The 13,717-nt window shown below is 37.7% G+C and overlaps 1 protein-coding gene across 4 annotated transcripts in view; it reads left to right on the top strand.

Moving 5' to 3' along the window:
• Positions 1-13,717, top strand: part of LOC138106408 (histone deacetylase 9) — a 274,226-nt gene that overhangs the window by 59,860 nt on the left and 200,649 nt on the right. For all 4 annotated transcript variants that reach the window (XM_069006966.1, XM_069006963.1, XM_069006964.1 and 1 more), the window contains exons 6-7: positions 9,507-9,635; positions 11,564-11,679. In XM_069006966.1, coding sequence (XP_068863067.1) covers positions 9,507-9,635; positions 11,564-11,679 — 245 coding nt within the window. The remainder of the gene's footprint in view (positions 1-9,506; positions 9,636-11,563; positions 11,680-13,717) is intronic.

Here is a 13,717-nt window from a genome sequence, read left to right on the forward strand (position 1 = left end):
ATCACCAGAATGATTCTCATGAAGACCATCATAGTCTTCCCATCAGTGGAAGGTTGTTTCTCTAATGTATTTTATTTAACACTTACTTTTAACTGCAAAAAGCAAGTTTTTTATGCATGGGTAAAAAACTTACTCAGTTTCCAGATTCACTGTATTTCTCTTTTAGCAAAAATCCCACTACTTGTGCATATATTATGTTCTGTTTTGCCAGTAATTACTCTATGATCCTACTGACCCTTCTTCATAACTAGACTAATTATACAATCTTGATCAAAATACTGTCTTCGTTCTTTTACTGCCCAGCGTATAACCAAAATTGAATTATGAAGTTCTTCAGGTGATTACATAAAAGTTTTCTTACACTAACTGTGTATGTTTTCAAAAATGCTTTAAAAGTTAGCATTAGGAAGTAGCCTGCATAACTTGTTGATAACCAGGTAATCAGATACTAGACACCTTTCTGACTTTTGAACCTAAAGAAACAGCTTCAATAAGCAACAGGGAGCAGTCCTAAAATCTAAAGCATTTTAAGAGCATAGTGTCCACTGAAAATGAAGTGGAATGTTTTTAATGGGTATTTCAAAGTTTGTTCCCTCTGGATAAGTAAGTTACAAAATACTGCATATAAAATTTGAGACTCTTTGAAGTCGTAGAAACTGTCCTGTTTGATTTCAGTAGGACTGGGATTTTTATTCCACTGTATCTAGAGCAGAGGCGATTGAAAACTTTTAGAAAAGTAAACCAGACCATCTAAAAGATGGCAAAAAGAGAGAAACAGAGAAGTCAGAAGTAGAAATCACATGGTATGGGATCATCCAAAATAGAAGATATCGGTTAGTAAAAAGTGCACTTCTCCAAAATCCTGCAAAACATAGTTTCACTGAAAAATCTATTCAAACCCACAACTTTAATTAAGGGGTTTAGCTGCCAAATAACATGTTGTGGCTAAAGCCAAGTAAGTATTACAGAGCCATTCATGAGCAAAGGCATAAGCTTTGTACTTTGCTTTTGATTTTCTCATGGGAAAGTAATATAAATGAGAGTGATACCTCCCTGTTGGCTTTAACTGTTAGAAATGCAAAGCATGCTGAAATTGTACATAATTCTCTTCCAAAGGAAAGGAAATAGCATTTCAATGGTTTTCCTCAGTGTCTTGTTGAGTTATGGTGGTGCACAATTATTCCTGTTAAATTACTCTACCAGATGGAAGGTTACATTGTATATTTAGCTAATTAAGTTGTAGGGGACTGGAATTATATCCCAGAGCATAAAGAACCTATCTAAAAGTAAATTTATTTTAATTCAGTATAGTTGTTAAGGTGCAGCATGGATGTCCAATTAAAACTTCAAACGTGGGGTTTTTCTTCTCACTTTGCTTAACATGAAGAGATACCTTCACAAAGTTGGCCTTGCCTACAGAAGTTCAAGAAAACACACATCCCTTCAATGTCCAAACTACTTCAGAGCCAATTTTATCTTCATTTATCTTCACTGGAGCTGAAGTGCCTTCCTACTTTTGAGATGAACTTGGCCTATGGTTCTCATCTTCTAGAGAGCAAGATATAATGTGTTTTGGTTGCTTTTGTTTTCTTGGCATCCTGTTGCTTTTGGACAACTCTGGAATACAATTCAGCAGTCTAGACCTAACCAGCTCGTATTTCCTGATAATGCTGATGTCCTGTTAAACTGGGGAGAAGCTGTTGGTGTTTCATCATTAATTTCTGAAGGTTGATGAAATACTGGATTGTACTTTTTGCCTGACATCAGTGAGTTATCACTCCTGGATATTTTCCTAGATCAAAATCTGTGGGATTTAAACACCCTATGAACTAATTCCTTCTTTTATGGGGCTTGGGGAACAACTATATTATTTTATTCTATAAAAAATGGATCATATATTAGGATTCAAATGGTGACCCTGGCAAAAGCTTTGACTTTGGGGGCTAGGGGATTATCTCTGGCAGTTCTTCACTGAAGAGAGTATTTTTTCTTGGGATTCAGTGGATTTGAGAGGGGGATTTAGGCTGAAGAGGGGGATTTGCTATATTTGCAGAAAGTATGATATTATATTCCCATTACTTCTTCCCAGCTAGAACCAACTGGTGTAGATGGTCAGAAGAAAGGGTAAGAACTACCAGTGGAGACCTAACCAGAAGGACTGCCAGTCATGCATATCTTAATTTATTTTTTGAATTATTACCATTCAAATGAGGGATACCCTCTATTCAAGCGCCTGTTTCATCATCTTCTTTCTCCTCTACACCTCCTGAGAACTCAGATGCAAGTGGGCTCCAGAAAGTGTTATAATGGTGTCATAAAATTACAGAATTTGATGATGTGCAGAGAAGATGAAAATGAATTTTAAACTATTCTTATTCTTTAATTCTATGGTTTAAGACAGTGAAGTAGTATTTGCTTTTTAATCCCCTACTTATTATTGGAAAAGGATATTATTTTACCCATAAGAATATTAAGGTGGACCTGACACAGTAGTGATGTGTTATGGGTTCAGCAGACTTGAGATACAATGACGACTCATAAGGCCCAGTAAAACCATGGCCTCCTTGAAACTGCTGTATAACCCTGTGGTGCAAATCCAAGGAGATGCTTTTTCTTTGCTAAAAATTAGAATTTATTTAAAATTCTATCAAGAGACCTGTTCTTTTGCCTTATAGGTTACATGAAGATCATATATCAACAGGAAATATATCATATTGTTCAGATATTCAAGATCTCCAATTCTAGCTAAATCCAAGCAGTACAATAGTTTCTACATCTAACTCAATAAATTATGCCTAGAAAGATAATGCTTGTTTGCATAGGTAATGAAACAAATATTTTATGTTTCATACAGACTGCAGTGAATAACAAGGAAAAGTTAGATATTTAAAGTAGCTTCAGGGGCTATTTCATTTTTGAACCTGCTTTAGAAAATTAATGAAAATTTGCTAATCTTGTTAAATTGGTTTCCTTAGCCTGAAGAGAGCAAAAGGGCTGCAAGATCCCCTCTAATCTAATTAGCTCTTTTACCATGTGTTTCACTAAACCTGTTTTTTTATTTAGGGAATGGATATTTACCTTAGTCTGAAAAAATAAAGCATTCTACCTTTTACAGAAGTAAAATAAAGCAAAGGACTAAAGGGTTTCACATATGACCAGCACTCCCCACAAAGTGAATGGTTGTGCAGGAAACAGTTTCAGTGTATCCTGAAAACCCATTAGGTGATGCAAGCCAGAAAAACAAAGTGTCTCCGTCCTGTGCTGCTGTATCTGGTTCTCCTGCCTTGTTGGGACCACCCAGCCGTCAGGTCCATGTAGTTCTTGGGAGAGCTTTAGAGGGCATGTGTAAATAGCTTTCAGTCCCATGAATCTAATTTAAAACTGTTTTAGAAGTGGCATTTTAAATCATCAGAACTGAGAAGTCATTGAACCCACAGAATTACACTGCATGCAGGTGTCTTCCAGTCTATCATCCAGTGGGGAGAATGTCCATGTGTACGTTGTCCAATATTGTCTTCTATTGGGATGTGGCCTTCTAAAGCAAATGTCAGTCAGTCGTTTATGAAGGCAGAGGCACTGCTCATTGTGCCTGTGCTTTATATAATCATGTGGAGGTGGCTGAACCACTCTGTGGCAGCCTACAGGAAGGCAGAGCAGCGAGCAGAAACTTCATTCAGAGCAGAGAATAGTCACATGATTGTGAGAAACCTGTGCCGTAAAGGCTGTGAGACCACCAGGTCTCTCAGAAGGACAGACTCATTCACAACTCTTCACAAAGCTGCTGAGGAAGCTGGAGACAGCTTTAGTCCCTGACCTGTGTCTCTCTGCCCCTCCAGCTTTCTGCCAGGCTTTGGTTGCATCCATAGTTTTGGTGAGGAAGCCCAGATTATCTTCACATTTATCCTCTCTGTTTTACTTAAGGGTGTCTTGTGCATTTCATTCTGCCTTCATCAACTGAAGGGGAAACTGGGAAGTTTCTGCTTAGCCCACTACTTTCAGACCAGCTTCTAAGGAGCCTAAGATATGTCTGTTCTGGTTGATTTTGTTGCAGTATTAATGTGGAATTTGACCTTTTCCTTGGTCTCCAGGTCCAGGCATAGCATAGGCAGGCAGGCTGCTTTATTACTTATGTGTATTACCAGGGTGACTGGAAGCCCACAGCATGGACCAGGAACCTGTTGAGCTATGTGATGAACCTGAAAAAATGAGGATCTCTTCACAGTGTGGTTTTTTTTCCCATTCTGCCCTTTCTGCTTCAGGAGAAATCACAACAGAAATCTCCAAGTGATCTCATTATCCACATGCAGTATTGTCCTGAAAATTTTCAATTTCCAGAGTGCTAGAAAGAAACTTGACAAAGGATAAACCAGTGGTATGCTGACAATACCCCCATTGTGCTAACCAGTGCCATCTTAATGTTTTTTTCCTGCAGTTCTGATGGTCTGTACCATACCTCCTATTTTGTGCTGTAACTTTAAGCTGTCTCAGGCATGGAGTGTCATGGTTGTGTGTTGTACAGCACAAAATCCTTGTCTGTACATGAGTCTCTAGTATATCAACCTGTGTGGTGTGAATAAACAGATATCTTGACTGTGTGTTCAATTATTGATACTGGTTAGATACGAGCCAGAAGAAAACCCCAAACTCCTGCATGGAGTACAGCACAGAATATATTGAAGTCAGTATCACATATGACTCTTCACAGCTTAAAAAAGTATAGCTAAAGAAATGGAGAATACCTGTGAAGATTTACGTTAAGATCTTGAAGTCTTCGTTTTTTAATTTTTTCTGGTGACCTAATTATGTTCAGGAAGTTCAGGTTGCTGCTTTAAAAATAGTCTTAGTGATAGCAGTTGATGCCTGGGCAATGGTGAACAATTTTTCTTTCCCAAGTAAGTTTTGCCAGTGTTGCTCATGCTGGTGTTGGAATCTTTTTAGCCAAATTTAGCATCATTTACCTCGACTGCCGCACAGCTTTTCTAAGCCAGCCTGCTTGTGAGGAAAAGGAAATGCTTTCACTTTAGAGCCTTTCGAAATCTGGACAAAAGCTCACTTTCTGTTCTTCAGGTTTCCTATATATGGCTTTAGCCTCGAGATGAGGACCTGCTTGCTATGCACCCTCTCCCATCCCCCATTTCCTGCCTGGCTTCATTAAATGCTGATTTGAAGTTGGCACACGCTCTTCTGATACAAAAGTACTACTGTGTTCCAGGAACCATCAGAAAGTAATGCATTGTTGTCTTTTACATTCTCTTCATATATATGTCTTCTCCCCATGCGTAAAAAGGATTTTCATTCCTTCTTCTTAAATACCTCTGCATGTTTAATAAAATGAAACAGTGAAGCAAAGCCCTGTCAAGAAAACCTCAGCTCATTTGGGAGCAATCTGGCCCCAGGCTATATTCTTTAATGCTAGTATCTACAAATTGCTAATATTAAGCAAAATGGAGTATAGGACATAATGACTTCACCTAATAATTTTCCTATCTCTTGTGCTTGTATCTGAGTATCCTGCTTCTTAGGAGAGACTAGCTTTCTTTCACCTGATCAGTGATGGCTCATGTGATGAAATTAATTTGTACCTACATAGAAGCCTGTATATTTTCCATTTTAAGAGTACACTTACATTATTCTTTCTTCCTCTATGAAGCCACTATAAAATATGAGAAAGATAATTGAGACGCTGTTTTTCTCCTTCCCCTACAGCAGAAGTTCTTAGTTCTGTAGAGATAATTACAAGTCATGGCAAGATGTTAAGTAACCAGTACTTTGATTGCTTGTAGTATCTTTCTTATCTGTTTCCCACTTTGAATCATTTAAAGAGTAATACCAGTCCATAATTACCAGCACTAAAGAGAGAATAAGCCAGGTAATAGCAATAAAAATGAACAAGCCATACTACTGTAACATCTCATTATTCCAAATTATGCTACAGCTACATAAACAAAGTAATTTTTAACTAGTCTTTCCTGAAATCCTCTCGAGTGAATCACTCAAATGAGTATCAGCTGATTTCTGTTGCGATCAATAACATGAGCTTTGATTGCCTTCAGAGAAAATAGCTGTGTCTTCTTGTTTTCTTTGCAACAAAACACTTTCAAACAATGTATGTTCACTTTCTCCAAGTGACAATTATTACTTGTTCCAAAATGCTAAATATAATAGAAGTGCAAAGATTTGTGCAGCAAAGAGGTTAGAAAGAGGTTAGCCTAATAGAGACCAGCTAAACCAATATCAGCTGTATACTGTTTCTTAGCAATATTTTAGATTCATAGCCCAACCAACCAGACTCCTGCCATGAAAATTTGCCATCCTGTGTTCCTCATCCTCATGGCCACATTCCTGGCCACGTGCTCTTGTTTTTCTCTTGTCTGTGTCATTTGGGTTCCTTGGTCAGGTGATTCAGTCCGCTGTAGCTGCAGACCAGCAAACCCCACCCCATTCAGCACCTCCACCACTTTAGAGAGGCCTCTTTTCTCAGGAAGGTGAGATACAGGATGTCTGCTATATGGGGTAGAATTGATTTGGCTTTGAGTTCTGGACCATAGTGGGATGTTCAGTGTATAGCAAGTTAGCCACACGCATTAATTTTCTTGCTGTGTCAGTGTCTTGGTTTATGGTTGAATCACCATATAGACTCCCTGATGGTCTTTTCAATAATTTTGTGGTATTACTGTAGCAAAAAAAGGTAATTCTTAGGGGCTTGTATTTGCTTGAGAAAGCTGCTTTGCAGCAAGCTGGGGAATAAATCTTTAGCCTCAAAAGTTATTTGGCATTGACTCCCCATGTGACACTTTTCCCCATGGAGAATGACTTTGTGTGATGAACATAGTCAGCTGTGGCAATGGATTAATTAAGCTGAGCAAAGGAGCAAATAATGTGCAGTAGAAATTCTTTAGGGGTGGCTAATGCAAAACAGTTATTTTGAACATTACCCCTCTGTAGAACCACTTCTAAGAGCCACTAGTTAAAGCATTGAGCCAAATACTCACTTGAAACATAAAGCAGATTAATTATAATAATTCTGGACCATTTGCCACTAAGACTTTCCAAGTGTCTTGCAAATACTAGGGGAACAATTTAATTTAAAAAAAAGGGTTTGAAAAATTTATTTTCACTTTTTGCTAACATCCACATTTCAGTTTCTGACAAGGATCTTACTTACGTGCTTTGAGGCAGTCACTGTCTACATATATGTATATACATTTATAATTGCAATCCACAGCTCCGTATTTGAAGCTTAAAATACTTAATTTTGCCTTTTTAACTGTCAGAAGAGAGTTGACAATTATAGATGTGTTATTATTGCCCTCATGTAGGAGTGCACTGAAGCACATAGGATTGCTGTTGTGATCCATACCTCTTTCAGTGAACAGTAATTCTGCCCCAGCTTTGGGTGGAGCAGGATGGTTCGGTGACCTCTACAGTCACGCACCAAGCCAATGCCTCAGCCACTGCTGGGAATCAAGAAACCAGTGTCCAGTTCTTCATTTTTTCGTTGGACCAGATATCCTCAAAGTGCTTAGATTTGTATAATTTGTCCACTGAATTCTTTTTGCTAGTCATTGTGTCCTCGTAAGTACCATGTTAGGAGCTGGCCGTGTCTCAGGGACAACATTCAGAAAAACCAGTATTTGAAGCAAACATTCTTCAAACATTGGCTTTGATTTGTATTGTGAGGTTTATTTTATAATTTTAAAACTACTCTTCTCCATATCTTTTAATATTAAATGCATCTTCTCGGATGGCTCATAATTCATACATTGACTTTCAAGTTTGTTTTCTGTGCTTATATGATGGATTCCAATGCTGAATATGATGGGAATTTGGTAAAAACAGAAAGGAAATTACTGTGACTGAGTATGAAATATTCACATAGAAGTGGAGAATTTCTCCACTGAGTGTTGCAGAGGATTTGTGTCACATTCACCTGTCACAGATGCAGAGACAGAATATGTACAGACATATTCTTCTGATTCTTGGGGGTACAGAATAGTAGAAATGGAAATACATGTTAAGTGAAAAAGGAGTGAACACCTTTTCTATTAAATGTCATCACGCCTGGTGAGATCTGTGGTGATAGCATGTAGTGTAGCCCATTATTATATTTTATATTTTCAGTTTCATTGCAAATGGTATCTTAGATAGCAAACAAGTCATCTGTACTTGATTGTTTGAACCATTCATCTTAACAGTGGTAGTAGGTGATAAAAAAGAAATTTCTAGTTAATATGTTTATTATTAAAGACTTCCATTGTTGTGCTGGCCTGTGTATCTTGGTCTGAAATGTACTCAAGGCAGAGGGTCTTCAGAGGGCAGTGCTTGCCACGTGCAATGCAGTATGTGACAAAGGCCAGTGTGTGACAGCAGGTACTGCTGGTCACAGCAGCTCTGTAGTGGGGTGCAGCCCCTTTGCTCTCCAGTGACCATTTCTAGCCTCCCCATCCCTGAAGGAACAGGTGGGACAGGAGGAAAAAAGATGTGCAATGTCACATGATGGGCAGGGACTAGAATTAGAAGTGTAGGATTGAGTTCCTGTCCTAAAGTGACAAAAGGTGTAATTCTGAATTGAGTGAAGATATAATTTATTTTGTTTTTCTGCTAACTCTTGTTCCTTCTTTGAGGCTGGATTTAAGTCTGTGCATAGGAGAAAGAACTGATCCCAGTTTCTAGCTCTCTCTGTTTTGAGATATTGCTTAGCCAATCCTCAGTTCTAGGAAGGGAAATATAAACAAGTTCTATTCCATAATTATCTTTCACTAGCTCTTAGCAGTCTGTTTGATTTAGGGTTTACTTGACGAACAGATAAATGACTACATGAAACATTTTATCATGCTAAAAATACTACAAAATAAAAAGCACAGCAGAGTTGGCCTTCATATGAAAAGACTGCGTCCATTAAGGAAACAAGGGTGGAACTTGCCCAAGGTGCATTAAATATAATCCTAGGTTTTCTCAGAATCAACCCTACTTCTTCATTTTCAGAGCATATATTTTTCTCTGTAAATGTTCTTAGGACACTGTCATAAATCTAGTTGTTTGGTGTGTTACTCAGAAAACACTAAAATTCTGGGCCTAAAATCACTGACCAAGAAATGTTCTGCCAGCAAGGCTTGTCGTAATTTATATTTCTCAGAGAAATCAAAAGGCACCAGTGGAGGCTTCTCTCTGTTTCTGCAATTAGACCTTAATCCATTATAACATTCCAAGTTCCAAGCTGTGTTTTCCAAGTTTTCACCTACAAGAGAGGAAAAAATTTTTCACCTACAAGAGAGAATGAGAAAAATACTGGGATCGGAAGTTCTTCAGCTCTCTTCCTCTCTTTCCTAGCTTCCCATCTAAAATGAACTTCTATGAGGAGCAACAGGATGGCTGGGAAGGTTGGGCAGCAAAATCTCTGCTTCCAAGCCCTCCTTGGATCAGATGAGGTCATACAGGGTCAGTGGTGTCTGAAACAAGCCAGAAATTGGATTTGTAGTCACATATTTTCTTCTCTTCGTTTCCAGCTTCAGAGCCAAATTTGAAGGTACGTTCAAGATTAAAACAAAAGGTGACGGAAAGGAGAAGCAGTCCTTTACTCAGGAGGAAGGATGGAAATGTCAGTTCATTCAAGAAACGTCTTTTTGAGGTGACAGGTAATTAAGAATGAGGAAATTCTGTATCAGTTGCCACAGCTCACAGAATAGTGGTAGTACTTCAGAATTGAAACTGTTTGCTAAACAAAATGAGCATTTGCAGTATTTGGCCTTATCTTGATGATTCTTGCCTTGACTTCGCATTGATATTTAGTAGCTTCATGGCTTTTTGAAATGATCAGACCATATCTTTATTCAGACATATCTGAATTCACTTGATATATCAGAATTGTGTCACACCAAGATGGAATTAAAAAACAGCTTGAACAAACTCACATCAGTATCCCTGTAAATGCAATTCTTGTGACAACTTTACACAGTATGTCATGTGTGAAACTGGAACATAGATGTGAATGGAGGCATGAAATTTACTAAATAAAGTAGTTTCCTTATAAATCATTTCCAGATTATAATTTTTCTACAGCTAATTTATTAATTCCATGTACTGAAGCCTCTGTGAGGTTCTTGATATCCACTTCTTAGTTTTAGCTGATTTCTTTACAGTTTGCACACTTACAAGTAAGGAATAAAGTGAAATATTTATCACTGGAGGGTTTTTTTCTGGATGCTACTGAAAGAGCAGAAACATGAAACTAGATGTCTTCTTCTCCTAGATCTGACAATAACTCGGAGCCTTTCAGATTGCTGTTACAATTATTAATATTGGCTATATGACATTTTGGACCTTTCATAACCCTGATTAAACATTGTTGCCTGAAGTCTTTTTCCCCTTGCTTTTTATTCTTTTAACTGAAAATAGCCCTTTATTTAAATGCCTATTTATGCAAAAAGTGCTATTTTAATTTTTAAAAAATGAGAAAAAAACATTAAGCTTGTGTGTCGCCACTTCTGTGATTCCTATTGAAAATACAATGCAAGACCTTCTACAAGACCAGTTAGTACAGCTAGATATGGAGTCACTTCAGTAAATCAAAGAGTAAAAGGTCCAAGTAAAAGCTAGGAAGCCTCCTGTAATGTCAGTCAAAGTGAAAATGTATTTTTGCATGAACTAAGGAATAAAGAGTGAATAAGCAAAGAAGTAACTATAGAATATTTGCTGCCACATTTAAATATTAATTACTTTAACTTCTTGAGTGCTTTAATTTGAAAGCTATCCCATGAAATTGGGTTACTTCCACTAGTGGGTTACTCTTCCATCTTTAACCTTCTTAACTGTTTCCATTACATAAATATAATTTATATATCATATATATATATAATTTTTGTTTATAATTTATATCAGTTTAGAATTAGAATAACTCAATCCAACAACATACAATGAGGTTATCCTCTCCCCCTTTGTCTTAGACAGAACTTGGGCCATTTTAAATCAAGATAGCATGCAGCCTTTCAAATCCTATTTAAATGTCTTTGCATACTGTAAATATTCCTTTATATTTGTGCCAAAGATGAAGTGAAAGTGTATATTTTGCCATTAGTAATTGTGTATGTAATGATTGGTCCACAATGGGATCATCTCCTTCCTAGACAGAAAGGATGGCAGTAGGCCTCATGAATTGACAACATACCTGCTATCTCTGTCATTTTGGTGTCTTACAGAGGAAGGACTCTAGGCAATTAAAATGGAAAGAGTTTCTTTTCTTTACTCATTACAAGCTCTGTGTCAGTGTTTCTGCCTGATACTGAGTAGCATAACCATCTTTGTGGGAAAAATAAATACTAAATTCTTCTTACGTGACACAGACAGATCAGAAGGGGAAAGACCAACAGTATCTTTCCTTGTTAGTTGTAAAAAGAAAACCAAAGAAATGGAGGATGAGTCAAGAGTCTTTAATGTAAGTAAATAGTGTAACCAACAGATATTTTCAATAGCAAAAAAAGCCCTATGCTATAAAGGTTATATAATTAATCAAGATCGTATGTACCTTTCCAGGGTGAAATTCATGTATGTTTAATCTGTTTTTCAGAATCCTCAGTCAGTAGCAGCTCCCCTGGATCAGGTCCCAGTTCCCCAAGCAATGGTCCGACTAGCAGTACAACAGAAAATGAAACCTCAGTTTTGCCACCTAACATTCAAGCTGAGGTAAGACTCATTACTGTTTAGATAACTGCTCAGGTTTCTAGACTGAAGAGGAGATTTGATCATGCTCACAAGCAGAGTAATTGGGATACCAGGACACTACAGGCTGACATCAAAGTACGTCATATATGAGATATATCTGTATGTTTGAGATGCATGTTTAGAAGACTCTTTGGTAACAAAATATTGGGGAAAAGCAGCAGTAATGCTACTGGAAGAGTGGGAGGGAGCTGTGAAAGAATATTACTTTCTGGGATGACCTGAAGAGGTACTCAGTGCTGAATGCTGATGAAGAACTGGGTAAAAAACAGTGGTTTAGGCATTGGTGATCCTAACACTTACAAGTTAGGGTGGTCCCAGGTTCAGATGACTGCTGAAGTAGATTTCTTTAATCACAGTATTGGAGTTAGGTGACAAAATCCTTGTCACATCTCCCTTTTATTTTGCTGTACCTCAGTTTCCTTATCAAGGCAGTACTTAACCACCGTAAATGTCATTCCAGAATTCTTGAATACTTGTTTTGTAAAGTGAGATTGTAAACGGAAGGAATCTTAACTACTCTTTATTCTGTTTCATACATACGTGCCTATAACAACAGGAATGCAGATGGTAAATCAGTTGTGATAAACCTCATTTAGCACAGATGACATGCCCAAGTCATGCTTTCCATGGCAGTATTGTAAAGGGACAGTAAACGAATTTGACTAAGAAAGACTCAAATTCCACAGTGTTCAGTATCCAGTGCCAATACTTACCACAGTTCCTGCTTTAGTGGCAAGGTTTTCTGTTAATTGTTGGTTTATGCTATTTATGTTAGAAAAATTGCATAAGAAAAGGTGATTTAACAGAGTTTTAGTTAATGGAGCTATTTCTCCAGGTCAGTGGCAGGACATTCACCTAAAAAAAACCCTGGAATGGGCAGTTCAACCTCCAGCAGTGACTTTTCTCCATAATGAATTAATTGTGTGTGTGAACTATGATCCAGGGGGCAGGTGGGTGACCTCTGCACACTGATTAGTAGCCTCTCTCTGGCCCGTAACCAAAAAGAAAAAAAAATTGCATTGATGGCTAACATGTGGTCTTGTCTCATAGCCCCCCATATGTGATTGTAAGAAACTTAAATGATGCAGAGTAAGATCCATCATTAGGATTAGATCAGATCCTAGTTCAGTGGAATTAAGTTGTGTATTTTACTACTGGGGATGTTAGATAGAAGTTGGTAATATGTGGCTGTTATTACGTGCTGTATTAAACAGGAAATCTTACCCAATTGGATCTTTTATTGATTTGAGGATACTACAAAATGGACGGGCAATAATGTCTCAGACTGATACATGGTACTTGTTACTTTGCATGTTACAGTTTCTGGACACTTGCACCATCAGAAATACATACAGTCTGGTCAGGCCGGTGGTCTCTGGAGATTTGGAAAGGTTGTAGCAAGAACCAGCAGAGTTCTATTCTGCTTACTAATAGAACATTGCATTGCATATTATTTGCCACTTCTGTGCCAGACACCAAAAATTATAACCCCAACATACAATCAAAGATGCTCAAATGAGCCTAAAAAGTTCCTTTAGAAGTTGAGCTCTTCATGCTGGCGTCAGTCACTTCACTCAGTGAAATGTGCTAAGAAGCTGAAACTACAGACTTCCATTTCTGGATCCAGTTGGGGATTTCTTTACCTCTCTAGTTACTTGACTTTTAGTACTGTGGTCTTGTGGGTTCAAACATTTTTCCATAAATCTCAGCTTCAGTGATTCTTATTTCAGTGGGATTTTCTTTGGTAGTTTAACAGCAGCCAAACTCCTACATATCTCTTTCCTAGCTTAGTGTTAGCCAGCTCTCAAAGGCTATACAGCTAATCAATATTTCATCAGATACGCAAAGGACAGAAGTTTCTAATAATAGGATGAGTGTTCCAAAATCACCCAAAATATCCTTTGTTTTTCTGTAATCCCGCATGACTCACATTGCTGTTGTTTCATAATTGTTGTTGTGACATTTGCAGTAAGTGTTGTGCTCATATCTGAGTGGGTGG

This window comes from Aphelocoma coerulescens, chromosome 2 (genome assembly GCF_041296385.1).
Source record: "Aphelocoma coerulescens isolate FSJ_1873_10779 chromosome 2, UR_Acoe_1.0, whole genome shotgun sequence".
Lineage (NCBI taxonomy): Eukaryota > Metazoa > Chordata > Aves > Passeriformes > Corvidae > Aphelocoma > Aphelocoma coerulescens.